At 54.4% G+C, this 14,221-nt stretch overlaps 4 protein-coding genes across 4 annotated transcripts; 3 read left to right on the top strand and 1 right to left on the bottom strand.

Annotated features, from left to right (window-relative positions):
- Positions 1 to 1,380: 1,380 nt before the first annotated feature.
- On the bottom strand, positions 1,381 to 2,424 carry J4E78_008227 (uncharacterized protein; the record flags this gene model as incomplete). The annotated part of the gene is made up of 1 exon (XM_049368829.1): positions 1,381 to 2,424. The coding sequence occupies one exon, from the start codon at positions 2,422 to 2,424 to the stop codon at positions 1,381 to 1,383; it is 1,044 nt and encodes a 347-aa protein (XP_049219273.1).
- A 1,921-nt stretch (positions 2,425 to 4,345) lies between these two features.
- Positions 4,346 to 9,215, top strand: J4E78_008226 (putative NRPS-like protein biosynthetic cluster; the record flags this gene model as incomplete). The annotated part of the gene is made up of 3 exons (XM_049368828.1): positions 4,346 to 4,781; positions 4,834 to 5,219; positions 5,280 to 9,215. The coding sequence occupies 3 exons, from the start codon at positions 4,346 to 4,348 to the stop codon at positions 9,213 to 9,215; spliced, it is 4,758 nt and encodes a 1,585-aa protein (XP_049219272.1).
- A 323-nt stretch (positions 9,216 to 9,538) lies between these two features.
- On the top strand, positions 9,539 to 11,519 carry J4E78_008225 (uncharacterized protein; the record flags this gene model as incomplete). Its single annotated transcript, XM_049368827.1, has 2 exons — positions 9,539 to 9,543; positions 9,728 to 11,519. The coding sequence occupies 2 exons, from the start codon at positions 9,539 to 9,541 to the stop codon at positions 11,517 to 11,519; spliced, it is 1,797 nt and encodes a 598-aa protein (XP_049219271.1).
- A 1,417-nt stretch (positions 11,520 to 12,936) lies between these two features.
- Positions 12,937 to 14,025, top strand: J4E78_008224 (uncharacterized protein; the record flags this gene model as incomplete). The annotated part of the gene is made up of 1 exon (XM_049368826.1): positions 12,937 to 14,025. One exon carries the CDS (start codon positions 12,937 to 12,939, stop codon positions 14,023 to 14,025), a length of 1,089 nt encoding a protein of 362 aa, XP_049219270.1.
- Between the last annotated feature and the right edge of the window lie 196 nt (positions 14,026 to 14,221).

Genomic DNA, 14,221 nt, shown 5'->3' with positions numbered 1-14,221 from the left:
GGGTCGACGATTATCCGCGTGTTGTTGTAGGTGACAGCAGATGGAAGAGCAATAGCGGTGTTTAGACCCTGCAAGAAAGACGTGTGGAATATTGACCCTGTCGCGCCGTCGCCAAGGCTGTGGTGAAACATGAACGATGCAGTGAAGCTGAGCTCCGCCCCAGCATCTTGAAGTATAACCAACCGCCAGAATGGCAAATCACCATTATCGGATTTAAACCCGACATTATGCTGCCCTTCGAGAATTGCATCAAGTTCCCCATCCTCTTCCCCACGAGCCGCAGAGCCAGTCCGCGTCTTCCAGAACACGCACTTCGTCAGATCGATTACCTCTAATCGCGCAAAGTACGCCTCCGGCGACGCTTCGTTTATTGGAATAGCGGATAAAATGGGATGCTTGCTCACGACATCCGCCAACGCCGCATACACCACGCTTTGTAGATCAGGTGGTTGGGTAGTAGTAGTAGAAGAAGACAGGGTGTAGTGGGCGGACATGCCGACATTCTTGAAGAAGCCAAGAGCGTGGGATACGGCGGAGAGTTGTTCGGATTTACCTGTGGGGTGGTAAGTTCGTGTGAAGGGTAAGGACTAGAATTGGGGTTTGCATACCTAGTGGTCGCAGCATGGGAAGATGTTGCGTTTTGGGCGGATGGTCGGGTATGTTACGTGCCATTTTGCAGATAGTTGCTGCGATAGTATGAAGGATGAGATGCTTTCGACGAGGAAAGGGGGTCACGACAGAGCTTCCAATGCATTATGGAATGAGGTGATATGTGTCTGATAACCCGGGTGGTATACGCAAGTAGTCTAGGTTGTCGGAACGGATACAACGAATAACGCGGCATAGCCGAGCAATACCAAGCCAACCAGCTGTTGCACTAACGTCTGTGGATACTTCGAGTCTAGTCTTTTTTGTTCTTGGCTATATGAGCAATTTATTAACAGCCATTCGATCCTTCGGTGGTCACTGTAGCGCTTTGAGGTTGGTGGATGACAATATGTTCGAGGCTAGGCTGGATACGCCACAAGTCCCAAGTCGCTGTTTAACCCAAGAAAGACATTGAGGCATTGGTGAAAAGGCTGACAGCAGACTACGGGTATTTGACAGTGAGCTCGCGAAAGTGATCATGCTATCAAGGACACAGTTTCGAAAGGGGTAGACTTTGCATTTTGGTGGCCACGACGGTGTGCCAGCAATGCTGATCACGATGAATTAGCTGCGAAGCACAAGTAGAGATGCGGGTAGTAGGGAAGGCCAGCTGCCTGGATCGCAAGCAATGAACATCATGTTAGCGTACGTTCATAACGATATTTCTAACGGACGCAAGAACGAAGAATCTCGACCTGGACACGTACGCAATACCACGGCAAGCATAGCACTTCATGCCATGCTGCCGTCATCACCCAACGGCAGCATAACCCGCCTCAGCCAAGCCCTCTTCGCCGCAATCGCAGCCCCTACGACCGGCACCTTCGGATTCTCAACAGCATCGAACAAGTGCGTGCCTCCAGGCCAGACATGCAGCTCACACGACGAACCACACCGCCACATATTCATAGCATACATGACTGCAGGATCGCGGAACACCTCGCATTCAGCCGCATCGATGTAAGTCTGAGGTAAGTTGGACAGGTCGGTAGCGCGGGATGGGGCCTGATATGCGGTGATAGTGTTGGTGCCACGCTGACCGGCAAGGGCGTGGTTCCAGGCCGCGCGGTTCGTGGCGCCGTTCCAGGGCACACCGTACTCGAACTGGTGGTCTGAGACGCTGTCGCAGCGGTCGTCGAGCATGGGCGACAATAGCATTTGCGCTTTGATCGGGACGGTTGGAGTTGCCTTGTCGCGGGCCATGAGACAGGTTGCTGCAGCGAGGGGCGCACCGCCTGAGGACCCGCAGATCACGATCGCGGCTGGATCGATGCCTAGGTGCGCGGCGTTGGTGGAGAGCCAGACGAGCACATCAAAGCAGTCTTCGGCGCCGCCTGGTGCAGGCGTCTCGGGTGCGAGCCGGTATTCGATCGAGGCGATGACGCATGGGATGTCTTGGACGAGATCGACTAGTTGCGCGACAGCGCTGAAGCGATCGCCTGAGATCATGCCGCCACCGTGTGTGTAATACAGGACTGGTAATGCATTGGGCGAGGCCTTCGGGGCGAAGACTGACAAGACGATGCTGTGGCCGCACGAGCCGGGTACGGCATGCTCCGTATGCGTCAGATGCGGGTTCGCGGCGAGGATTGGCTCGGGACTGCCACCAACATCGAAGCCGCGGAGGAAGGCTACATCCAACTCTTCCGGTAAAAGCGCAGAGTCGATCAAAGGTGCTAGACCGGGATCGATTGAAGGCCTCGGGATGGTGATGCGCGGATCTAGCTGCGCAGCCTGCGAATACGGGTATGGGTATGGTGTTGAATCGTGTGTCATGTTGGCCGGTGAGGGCGCGATAGCGAGCCGCGACGCATCATGACCTTACATGTGTACATGTACTGGATGTTTACGGCGGGCGCAGAGGCGCCACGCTGACAGTAAGCGGGGATGCAGACACGACCCGCGAACCAGGGTGAGGTTGGTGAAGCCATACGCGAGCACGGACCCTGTCCAACGGCCCGCTCCACTGCAAGCGGTCTGAGGGCATATTACCCGCTGCTGTGGGCTTGGTTCCGACGCCGTCATCCCACGCACCAGGCCTTCAACACATGTCGCCCACGAGTGCGCAGCCGATTCTAGTCCTTGCCACGAGGCACCCTGCCTGATCAGCCACCTAGCTGCACGAGAGAAGCGCCTTCTCAAACAAGCGCATTCTGCCGTGAGCGCGTTTTCGAATGAGCGAATTTCGCATGAGCACGTTTCGGCTATCAGCTGCTCTTATTAGCAAGTCTAGCGACGCATCTTTTGCCGCTAGGAATCTCATGTAGAAGTCCGACACACGACTGAGCTCCTTCTTAACCTCGTAGGGAGATATACTCCGCAGCCAAGAGATGGACCCCACCCACAGTAATCCGGATCGCGAAAAGACGACGGAGAAGAGGCTATCAACTTGTATCGATGTATAGCCAGGAGCTTTGCGATCATGGCGGAGATATGGGCGGCATGTTGGGGGCACGGGTTGGTGTGGTCGGAAGGCTGCGAAGAAGAGAATGCGCTTCTGGCTCAGACTACGGTCTAGTCTCGCTTCGGGATGATCGTAAGAGTGCTGTTGCTGTCAGCTTTAATACTCCCACAATACGGCAATGCTTACTCGGTTCTCTTAGCCTCCAGATGTAACTCGTATTGAGCCGTTCTTTCCACTTCTCCACCGGGAGGCCATGGTTGGACAAAGTTATATCGCAACATCGCGTAAGCTAGGGATGGTTGGCGTTGACGCCGCTCTAATCCGCCTGAAGTCAAGAATTGGCGATGGCGGCTGTGAAGTTTGCAATTGCCTGGAACCGTGCACTAAGATTGGCGGATGAGGAGCATCGTTGAGGTGATGTTGAGAGCATTGGTAATGTTGGTGTCAGCGCCTTCGTAGATGGCAACACACGATTGGGCAACATTCTCCTCGTAGCAGGTTAGCATAAATCGCATCTTCAGATATTAGTTGTGATCAAAGCGTGAGTATAGGCTGTACTGAGCCTGCGTCCGACTGGTGGCAGCGCGGATGCAGTAGAGGAGATGCTTGGCGGCGAAGCGCGACGGGACAGATGAGAGGGTTTCGCGCTCGGACCGCCGCTAGAGAACACGTGATGCTTGGCACCCCTCGTCAAACCTCACCGCGGCAGGCGTCGCCAACATGCCATCACACACCAACCGACCCGCATTTTCGACCATCACGCATCCTAGCCCCCATCCGGCTTATCGATCGCCGGATCGGGCTCGTCTTCTGCCACAATGACTATACTCCAGCGACACAGCTTGGCCGGAGCAAACATGCACACTAATCTTAAACCCTCCACCTCCACCTGGTCTCGTGAAGCCCAATTGCATCAATGGCAGGAGCATCTCATGATGCCAACGCTGCGATTGATCGCCATGACTCGGACGATACGCTGACTGTATGCTGCCTGAGAACAAGCGACCCGGTGAACGTCCGCTCGCCTCGAACAACCTCATATTACCTCAGCCGCCCCTGCAATGCCGGAGCTCGGACTGTATCTGCGTGCCGTTCCCGACACTACACTGTCATCGTGGCTTCCGTCAGCCTTCGTCAGGCCTGAAGCCTCGTGTGGCAATCCTGCATCTTACCTGCATACACAACGCAACTCTGACAATCTCATTCCAGGGTCTTTATATGAGCGACTTCAGAACCTGACGACAGGCTTCACTCACCTTCACAGACCACAAGTGTTTTGATGTCTCACTAACTATGGTGGACATGACCATACGCCTCGACGGCTTGACTGGCAACAGCCCCAACGGCCTTGGTATCTCGCTTCAACCCACAAACCCGCCAGTTCCTGGTTCCTCTTCGGACGTAAGACTTACGTCGACCAAGATCCTGGATATCATTTACGAGCATGCCCTCAACAAGTTCGATGATTCCAAAGAACGCTTAGCGGCAGGAACGGCGAACTTCCTCTCCGTGATCGACCGATTCGTTCTGGCGGGCGAACGCGTCGAAGCATGCTTGCCGGCCTTTCCCTTCAAATCGGCCAACAAGGTTTACAAAGTGCTTGGTTCTCTTCCGGACAAGGCTGAAGAGCTAGCGCTTCAACGCCTGAACCACATGTGCGCAAGGATCAAGGATGTCTACAAGCCCGGAGCAAGAGTCACCATCATATCAGATGGCATCACCTACAACGGTATGTGTATGTATGATCGTTACGAACGTTCTCAACTAATGCATCAAACAAGACTTGTTGTCAATATCTGACCGCGAGACATGGATCTATGGCGAGGCTCTGCGGCAGATGGCAGTGGAGAAGAAGTTCACCCACGTTGCCTTCTCTCGCTTGAAGGACATACTAGACCTTCCGCTCCCGGACAAGCTGCGAGAGATCACCTACGTTGCCAATTGTACCAACTTTAGGCGACTGCTTTTAAACAAGCATGGACGGCCGGATATCGATATCGACAAAGAGATCAGGGAAAATGCGGATACGAGGCTCACTTATCTGGGCTACCGCAAATTTCTCGAGTCGGATTTGAAGCACATCTTCGCGCTTGGCGAGAACCGCGGCAGCAACCAATACAAGAGGGACGTCAAGTATCTAGCCAAGCAGATGCTTTTCAGGGGATACGTGAGTTCCGAGAGCCCTCGTCCTACTGGCTGAGCTATCGGACACTGACATCAAATACAGGCTTATGCGGGAGCAGTCAAGGCAGCCTTCTCAAACCACCTGAGGTTGTCGATACACGAATCGATAGGCGACCACAAGATCTCGATAAGTCTCCTCAACACCAAAACGGGCTACACTACACCCTGGCACTGTAGCGTAGCCATGCTAGCGGACGGGGAATGGGTCAGCGCTCCCAAGGGCGAGTTCGAGAAGGACCAGCGGCTCGAGCTGATATACGAGAACGGGCGGCCAAGCTACTTCAAGGAGAGGAAACTGCAACGAGCCGATATGCCGTGGATCAACGAGGCGAATACCAGCTACCTGCAAGCTCGCAGCCTGTTCAACGGCACAAAGAGCGGATACTCATCCCCGAGCGCAATGTCGATGGCCAGTGGCGCTTCGACACCACCCACCTCTTTCGCACAATCACCACCGCGATCCCCACCACGTTCTTCACCGAACATGAAGTCCTCGGATTCATCATATACGTACGCCACTGGAGGAGAGCCGGACTATGGACGCCGCCTCATACCTCAAATCATGGACCAAGTCGCGAGAGATCACCCCAACCGTGTTGTCTTCTCGATCGCAAAGCCTTCCGGAGCAGGTCTGGCATACCGAGACATATCAGCGCGTGCGTTTGCGAAAGCCGTAGACAAGACAGCTTGGTGGCTCCATGCACAGATCGGCGAGTCGACATCCGTGCGGCCAGTAGGCTATATCGGGCCACACGACCTCCGACATGTCCTCCTTACATATGCGTGCGTCAAGGTGGGCTACGCCGCACTCAATCTTTCGCCCAAGAACAGTGTTGAAGGCGCCCTGGCCGTGCTCGAAGCAACCGACTGCGACATTTGGGCCAAAGCAGGCGAGGTGCCGGCAGTACCTCTGGTAAAGAACTTCCTGGAGAGGCGTTCGATGAAATTGTTGGAGCTACCACTTTTGGACGATCTCTTGGATGCAGAAGACACCAAGCCGTTTCCCTACACCAAAACCTTTGAAACCTCGGCTTCAGATCCTTTCTGCTATCTTCACACATCGGGCTCGACAGGTGTGCCGAAACCTATCCCATGGTCTCACAGCTTGATCGGAACGATGGATGCAATCCGCCTACTTCCACCTGTTGACGGCGATGAGGGGCTGGTACCATGGACTTCGGACTGGAAGGCAGGAGACCGGATCTACTCGTCCTTTCCTATGTGTCACGGCGCTGGCATCATCATGAACATCCTGATGCCTATATTCTTCGGTCTGCAGGTTGTCATGGGACCAACAAACGTTATACCCAACATGTCGCTGGTCGAGAACCTTGCCGACAGCGCGAAGATCGACATTTGGAGTATGGTACCATCACTTGTCGATGAGCTTGGGGACACACCTGATGTGTTGGCCAAGCTCCAGCGATCCAAATTCATCTGCGCATCCGGTGGCCCGGTCAGCCCGATCAGTGCCGGCAAAGTCAACGACGTCATCAGAGTGCTCAATTTGACGGGAACGACGGAGGGTCTCTTCATCGGCAACCTCGTCGTTGACAGGGAGGATTGGTTCTGGTTCGCCTTCCATCCCTACTCCGGATTCGAGTTCAAAGAAGTGGAGCCTGGCGTCTATGAGCATTGGGTTCACCGCAACGAACATTCATCCTTGTTCCAAGGCATCTTCCACACATTCCCGGAGAAGACATCGATCAACTTCAAAGATCTCTACAAGCAACATCCTACCAAACCCAACCTTTGGGCATTCACAGGTCGCAACGACGATCTCATTGTTCTGTCCAACGGATACAAGATCCTACCTTTGGAGTTCGAAGCACTGGTTGGTACCCACTCCGCGATCGATGGTTGCCTTGTGGTCGGTAGCCACAAGCGTCAGGCAGGCCTTCTCATTGAATTGAAGGATGCTTTGCCCAAGACCGACGAACTCATGGACAGCATATGGGCCAAGATCGAGACAAGCATGTCTTCTGCCCGACACACAGTCAACTTGACACGCGACCACGTCATCTTCGCGCAACCAGACAAACCCTTCGTTCGGACAGATAAAGGGACTGTCAAGAGGAAAGCAACAATGGCGCTGTATAACGACTATATCGAGCGGTTCTACAGTTTCCAGAACGAAGAGAGGTCTTTCATTGTTGATAGTAGCTCCACATCAACGTTGCAGCAGTCAGTCCGAGAGATACTCGCATCCTCTCTTCCAGCCGCCTCCAACGCGACTCCAGACGATGACCTGTTCGCCCTCGGTTTGGATTCTTTGGGCGTGTCTGCCGCCGTCAGTGCCATTCGAACAGCTATCACGGGACTGGACAAACTTGCGCCTCGTCATCTCTACGCCAATCCAACCCTGGCCAAGTTTACCGCCGCCCTTGAACCATTGATTGCTGGAGCGAAGAATGGTGCCAGATCAGGTGACGATCAAGAATCGAAACTGCAGCGCATGATCGCTCAGCGAAGAGCGTGGCAGTCCTTCCGGCTGAACCCCTTCGACTACGTCAATCCGAATCACTACATGGGCCTGGTGTTTTACTTTCCGCTACAAGCAGACGCTTCGTTCAAAGAGACGTTTGCGAACATGCAAGCCGGACTGAATCGGACTTTCGAGCTCATACCAGCCCTTGGTGGAAAGATGATCCGCTCCTCCAAAGACGAGATTGCACATGCAAACGGCGACCTCACCGTTGCCGTGCCACCCTTTGGTCAGCCGGCTCGTGACCGGCTGGTGTTCAAGGATCTATCCGATGTACTTCCGACTTTCGAGGCCCTACGAGAAGGCGGCTTCGTGCCATCAGCCTTCAGGGACGGGTTGGTCTTGCGACAAGACACTTTCCCGCAGCTACCCGCCGATATTCTTGTGGCGCAAGCCAACTTCATCAAAGGCGGTTGCATTCTCGCCATTGACCTCAACCACTGCTGCCTGGATGGTGTAGGTGCTATCATTGCGATCAAGGCGTGGGCCGAGAACTGCAGATACCTGCAAGGGGACTCATCAGCAACATGTGCGTGGTACGATGCGGAGAGCTTCAACCACAGCCTTCCCGAAGTACTGCATGACTTGGAAGGACATGCGCGCTCTGTGGATGAGATCGACCCTGATGTTTGGGGCTTACTTCCATTTGTTCCCACGGACGATGTCCTCGCGAAGCATGCTGCAAGGGCAGCGGGGCCTCTCGGCCGACCGCCACGCTACCCGCTGCACTCGGTATGGCCTTTGCCGGCTGCAGAGAGGAAGATGGATACTACTCTCTTTCTGATCCCCCCCGAGAAGGTCGAGTTACTCAAAGCGGACGTCACAAGCGATCCGGCTGCAAACGGCGTCACCACATCTATTAGCGATATGGTACAAGCCTTCTTCTGGCGCTCGGCATTACGAGCTCGCTACGCTGTAGCCAAGGCCAATGGCCAACAATTCAGCCCTGACGACTGCTCAATTCTGGAGTTGCCGACGGACGGACGACCCTACTTCTCCTCCCTCTTACCAGACTCATACATGGGCAGTCTACTCACGCTCAACCGGACAAGCATGCCAGTAGAAGAACTCTGCGCCTCAACCACGAGTATTGCAAGTATCGCGCAAATGCTACGTGCTTCAGCTGCGCGCATGATGCCAGCACTGATCCACGACGCATTCACTCTACTGCAGTCACTGCCAGATCATAGCAGGTTCTCCACAGCCAACATGGGTCTTGACCACATGCACGCCATGATCTCCAACATGATTCTCTTCCAGATGAACGAGATCAGCTTCGGTGATGTCTACTTCGCCAACGGAGGTTCGCCGGAGACGATGAGACCGCAGCTGGAACGCGGCAGTGGGCGGTTTAGGTTCTTAGTGGTGTTCCCACTGAAGGCAGATGGTGGCGTGGAGTTGGTGTTGGGTACTTTCCCCGAGGAGCGGGATATACTTGCACGTGATGAGGAGTTCACTAGATATGCGCAACTGGTAGATGTTGCTGCTTGCTGAGATAGGTAAGGCTAGGCGCTTTGACGTGATTGCGGGGGGGTATGATAGCTACTGCGCGTATAATTTGACTCTTGACTCTTTTCGGACGTGTGCAGTATTACCTTGGAATTCACCATTAACGCGTGAAAGATGCAACCGCACCGCCCAGCACCATAACAAGAATAGGCAGTTTCGTGCGACAAGCCTCCGCGAGCATGATGTAGCCCCCAAACGCATGTCAGCCGTGCATCTTGAGCCCCCACACTTGCGCACCAGCAAGGTTCAGGGTTTCGGGCCATAACGATCGCAAATATGCTCTTTGCCCAGCCGCTTGAGCCACCTGCATGTCGTGCTCGTGTTGTGCCGTCGACTCGGTGAAGCTGACAAGTCAGCTTAGTTCGAGAAAGCGTGGCTTTCTAACCTGCATTGTTGCTAGGACTATTCGCGACTGAGCTGTGGATGTAGTCAGCCGCGAAGTTATGTCTATACGGTCGATTTTACTCCCGTCGATACAACAGTCCAAATCTCTCAAGACCGCAACTTTGCGACATGCATTCTTCCCGCGCCTCAATCGAAGAGCCTCTCCTCTCTCCATCCTCTTCAACATCCACATCTGCTGAGCCTACGAAATCCAGCATCGACGACACCCACCACACCCACCTTGAAAACCCACGAGCCAATCATGACACCCCCTCCACCGCCGTCCAACCAGGCGTCCTCGCCATCGAAGCCACAACACGCGCCTGGACAAAGCACTCCCTCACAACAGCCTACATAATGATCTACCTCATCTACTTCATCGAAACGCTTCTCGCCGGTACAACAGCAGCGCTCGTACCATACGTCACATCTGCTTTCTCCATGCACTCGCTCACGCCCACCGTTAGCATACTGAGCAACGTCGTCGGCGGCGTGACCAACCTAACCATCGCCAAAATCATCGATGTCTTCGGGCGACCGCATGGCTTCATCCTTTGCGTGATTCTCGGTACGATGGGATTGCTTTTGATGACCGTGTGCGAGGGCGTGGGAACGTATGCTGCGGCTATGATATTTCATACTGTGGGGAATAACGGGGTGCAGTACATCTTGTCGGTGTTCATCGCCGATAGGACGAAGTTAGAGAACAGAGCGCTGATGCAAGCGCTCATGAACTCGACTGGCCTCATTACTGGATGGATCGCTGGGCCGTTAGCGCAGAGGTATCTGAACGGCCTGGGATGGCGGTGGGCGTTTGGCATGTTCGGTGCGCTTGTTCCGCTTGTTACGCTGCCGCTCTTTGGGCTGTTGGTGTGGAATTATCGGAAGGCGAAGAGTATGGGAATTGTGCGCGAGGGCAGCAGCGGTCGAAGTGTTGCGCAGGCTGTGGTGTACTACAGCCGCGAGTTTGATGCGATCGGCTTATGCTTGGTCTCGGTGGGCGTTACCCTTTTTCTGCTGCCGTTCAATCTCCACACGTTGGCGGGCAACGGCTGGTCATCGCCATTAGTGGTCGGCATGTTCCTAGTCGGCATTGGTCTTCTCATCGCATTCACCTTTTGGGAGAGGAATCGTGCGACAATACCTCTCCTTCCATACAACTTACTCATGGACCGAACCGTCTTCGGCGCATGTCTCCTATGCACATGTCTGTTTGGCAGCTATGCCGTTTGGAACAGCTACTTCGGCTCATACTTACAAGTCGTGCAAGGCCTCAGCGTAGAGGAAGCGAGTTACGTCGCGCAAGCCTATACCGTGGTCAGCGTGGTCTTCGCGGTCTTGGCTGGATACATCATCCATCGCACTGGCCGCTTCAAAACCGTATCGCTCGTCGTTGGTGTCCCGCTCAGCATGCTGGGCCAGGGTCTCATGGTCCTCTTCCTCGCTCCGGGGAACACCGGCTATATCATCGTGTGCTTCCTCTTCATCTCCATTTCACAAGGCGTCCTCGTCGTTACGGATGAGATCGCTATCCTGGCTGCAGGGTCGCACGAGCATGTCGCGGCAATGCTCGCTCTCGTTAGCATCTTCGGCAACATCGGCGGGGCCATCGGTTTGACCATCGCCGCCTCGATCTGGTCGGACGTACTTCCAAGTCGACTTCGGCAATACCTGTCCCCGGAGGAGTTGCCAGATCTTCACAAGATTTTTGGGGATCTGGCAAAGCAGCTGTCTTATCCGATCGGCTCGCCTACGCGCATCGCTATTCAGCATTCATATGAAGACGCGATGTCTCGATTGTTGCTCGTGAGTACTGGTATCTGGGTCCTCGGTGCTGTTGGAGTGTTGATGTGGCGGAATATCAATGTGAAGCACGTTCAACAGAGCAAGGGTCATGTCTGGTGATAGCGACTTTGTCGGAGTTGGGATGGCATATGGTATCTGCAGTTGACCGGAATGAATATTGTTATAGGGTCGATGTTGCGCAGGAGAACGCGTTGACGAGAATAGCGTATGTGTGCCGAGAATGGAGCAATGACGGCCTCTCGTTCGATCGTCGGAAATAGATGCTCCGTGATACGGCTTTATGGGGCGTAATCGACGTCCTGAGAACATTTTAGTACGACTCTCACGACACAACGCTTCACGAGAGTTTGCGCCTGTCGATTGGAACTAACCTTCACCAACTGTCGATATATAACTCTCTCCGACTTTCGAGGTAGTGCACGACCTAATACCCAACAAGAAGAAGCTATGCAACAACCCCGCCAGCCCCCGCAACCATCGCCTGACGCACGGACATTCGCGAGGCTCCATTGTACCAAGATTGAGACCTCGTCGATACAAATCGAAGACCGCACTTGCTTGCTTTGCAACACAGAATACGACGACCCTAGCCCTGAGGAGGGAAGCGATCCCGAGCACCCTGTGCAAATTGACTTCGGCGATTGTCACCACGTCTTCGGTCATCGTTGCTTGCGCAGGTTGATGGATGCCCGAACTGCGTGGAGTAATAAGTGCCCGCTATGCCGGACGCAGTGGTTTGGCATTATACCTGTACCTTTGCGCCCAGATCAAGTCATTTTCTACATTCGAGCAAGAGAGCCGGTATACTCTCCCTGGCCGGAGCGCCGTCGAAGGGTGGAGACTGCAGTAAGAGCTCAAGCTGCGCGACTGCTTGGTAGGAGAGACAGGGACGGGGGTGGCAATCAAGCGGATGCATCACGAGTTGCAGACCTTGAGGGACCTGAGGAACGCACACGGCCAGACAATCGTCACATCTGGTGAGGCCGGCGAGGTCTGATAGACTCGCAAGATCCGTGTAACCTATAAAAACATAAAGGGACCGGCAGTGCTGGAAGTCTTGTGCAGGAGCCCAAGGGCGGGTCAATTCGTGAATCGTACGACAAATATAGCAGGCCGCTTCGGCTACTCGGTGGCAGAATGGGCGTTGGCGCGGAGAACTGGAATGCCATGGTTGTTTTTGTAGTTGTCTCTTTGTTCAGCAGGCTGGTCTGTCGTGGATTACTATGTGCGGATATTGCGGAGAAATTAGATACCCTGATACGAAGAGATTGCTGTCGGCGGTGAAGTTGCATGCTTGCACAGGGTACCAGAACTGGAAACGTTGATGTGCATCCTACTGAATGTCATGAATTGAACGCGTGGAAGCCATTACAATGTCTCCGTACGTGACCGCAACTTTGAAGGCTTGAATGTGAAGCACGAAACAATGCATAAGGACTCTTTGCAGGAACGTCGTTTCTTGCTTCCTTACCATACCTACACACGTTGCGCAATCCTGTAGATTAGCTTTTTCAACATGCCCAGTCGACGAGTTGAACGACGCATTCGCGAGTATCTATCGCATTTGATACCCGTGCCACTACTCGATGTACCAGAAAGCGACCGGGTATGTACGTTGTGCTACGAACCTTTTCCTGCGCCAGAAGAAGCCGGCGACTACCCAGTCCGTGTACGCTCCACCCACGCCAACTCGACTTGTCGGCATGTGTTCGGAAGGACGTGTATCGAAGAGCACCTGAGCAGCGGTAGAGGATATAGCAGGAGGTGCCCAATATGTCGCGAGAGCTGGTTTGGCGAAGCTGAGGGCGATGCATTCGGAAGCATCGACGAAGAGGCGGAGGAGTCTGCAGCGTCATCGTTTCTAGAGGGAAGTCGCTTTCGTGCGCCTGCAGTGGGACTGAGAGATCGGCGAATTGAGCTTATCTTCGGGTTGGAGGATACGAATGAGCAAGATGTTCAGCGGTTCTTCGAACACATAGGTGAAGCTCTACGTGGTATGCCTTCCGCAGAGGCCAATGGTCAAGAAGCTATCGATCAGACAACCCAGGCGATTGCTGACGCCGAGGAAAGATTGCGCGTGAGTCGCGACGTCGAAGGCGATCGCGGAGCGTCCACGGGTGTGGACATGTCGCAAGGCATGCGTCGTGGCAGCGCAGAGGAGGAAGACGAGGAGATGGCACGGAGAATAATGCAGGCGGAACTGCGACAAGCCACGCCATCGGTTGAGGATGCGGCCCTACAACCTGCTGCGGCGACTGCGGCGGCCCCGGTCGCATTATCACGTGAGGAAATCGAGCGGCGATTGTCAGATCGAGAGTCTCAGCGGGGACATACACCGCCAGCGTTGCGACGCCGCGACAGATTGTCTGAGCGACAACACGACGCGATCCTTTCGAGCGCAGGCCGCATTACAAGAGCGATCGGCTTCCTGGAGCAACTTCGCCGGATGGAAGAGGTGACGATTGATAGTTCTGACATAGTTGAGAGAGTGCAAGAAGTCGAAGATGCCGTGAACGCACTGTGGCGGGGTGTTGAGGGCGATAGGCAGCGGCGGGGAAACATTCGATTCGTGCGTCGCGACTCTTCAGTGCCTTCGGACCTGTAGAGTTACTTTGCTTTACGTAAATTAAATGCATGCATCTAGGACGTTCCGTTGCCATGATGTGAAGATGGAGTGAGTGTGTTTGGGCGGCGATGCGTTCGGGAACGGCCCGGAGATTGGGATTATCTCCGACGTCGCGCTAGTCGCGTCTGATTCTGCACCCACCAATTGCACCAACGCGACCACCATCAACGCGTTC

Source organism: Alternaria triticimaculans (genome assembly GCF_023758025.1).
Source record: "Alternaria triticimaculans strain BMP 0046 chromosome Unknown scaffold_14, whole genome shotgun sequence".
Classification (NCBI taxonomy): domain Eukaryota; kingdom Fungi; phylum Ascomycota; class Dothideomycetes; order Pleosporales; family Pleosporaceae; genus Alternaria; species Alternaria triticimaculans.
The sequence above is the reverse complement of the archived record's forward strand: the minus strand, read 5'-3'. Positions and strand labels throughout refer to the sequence as shown.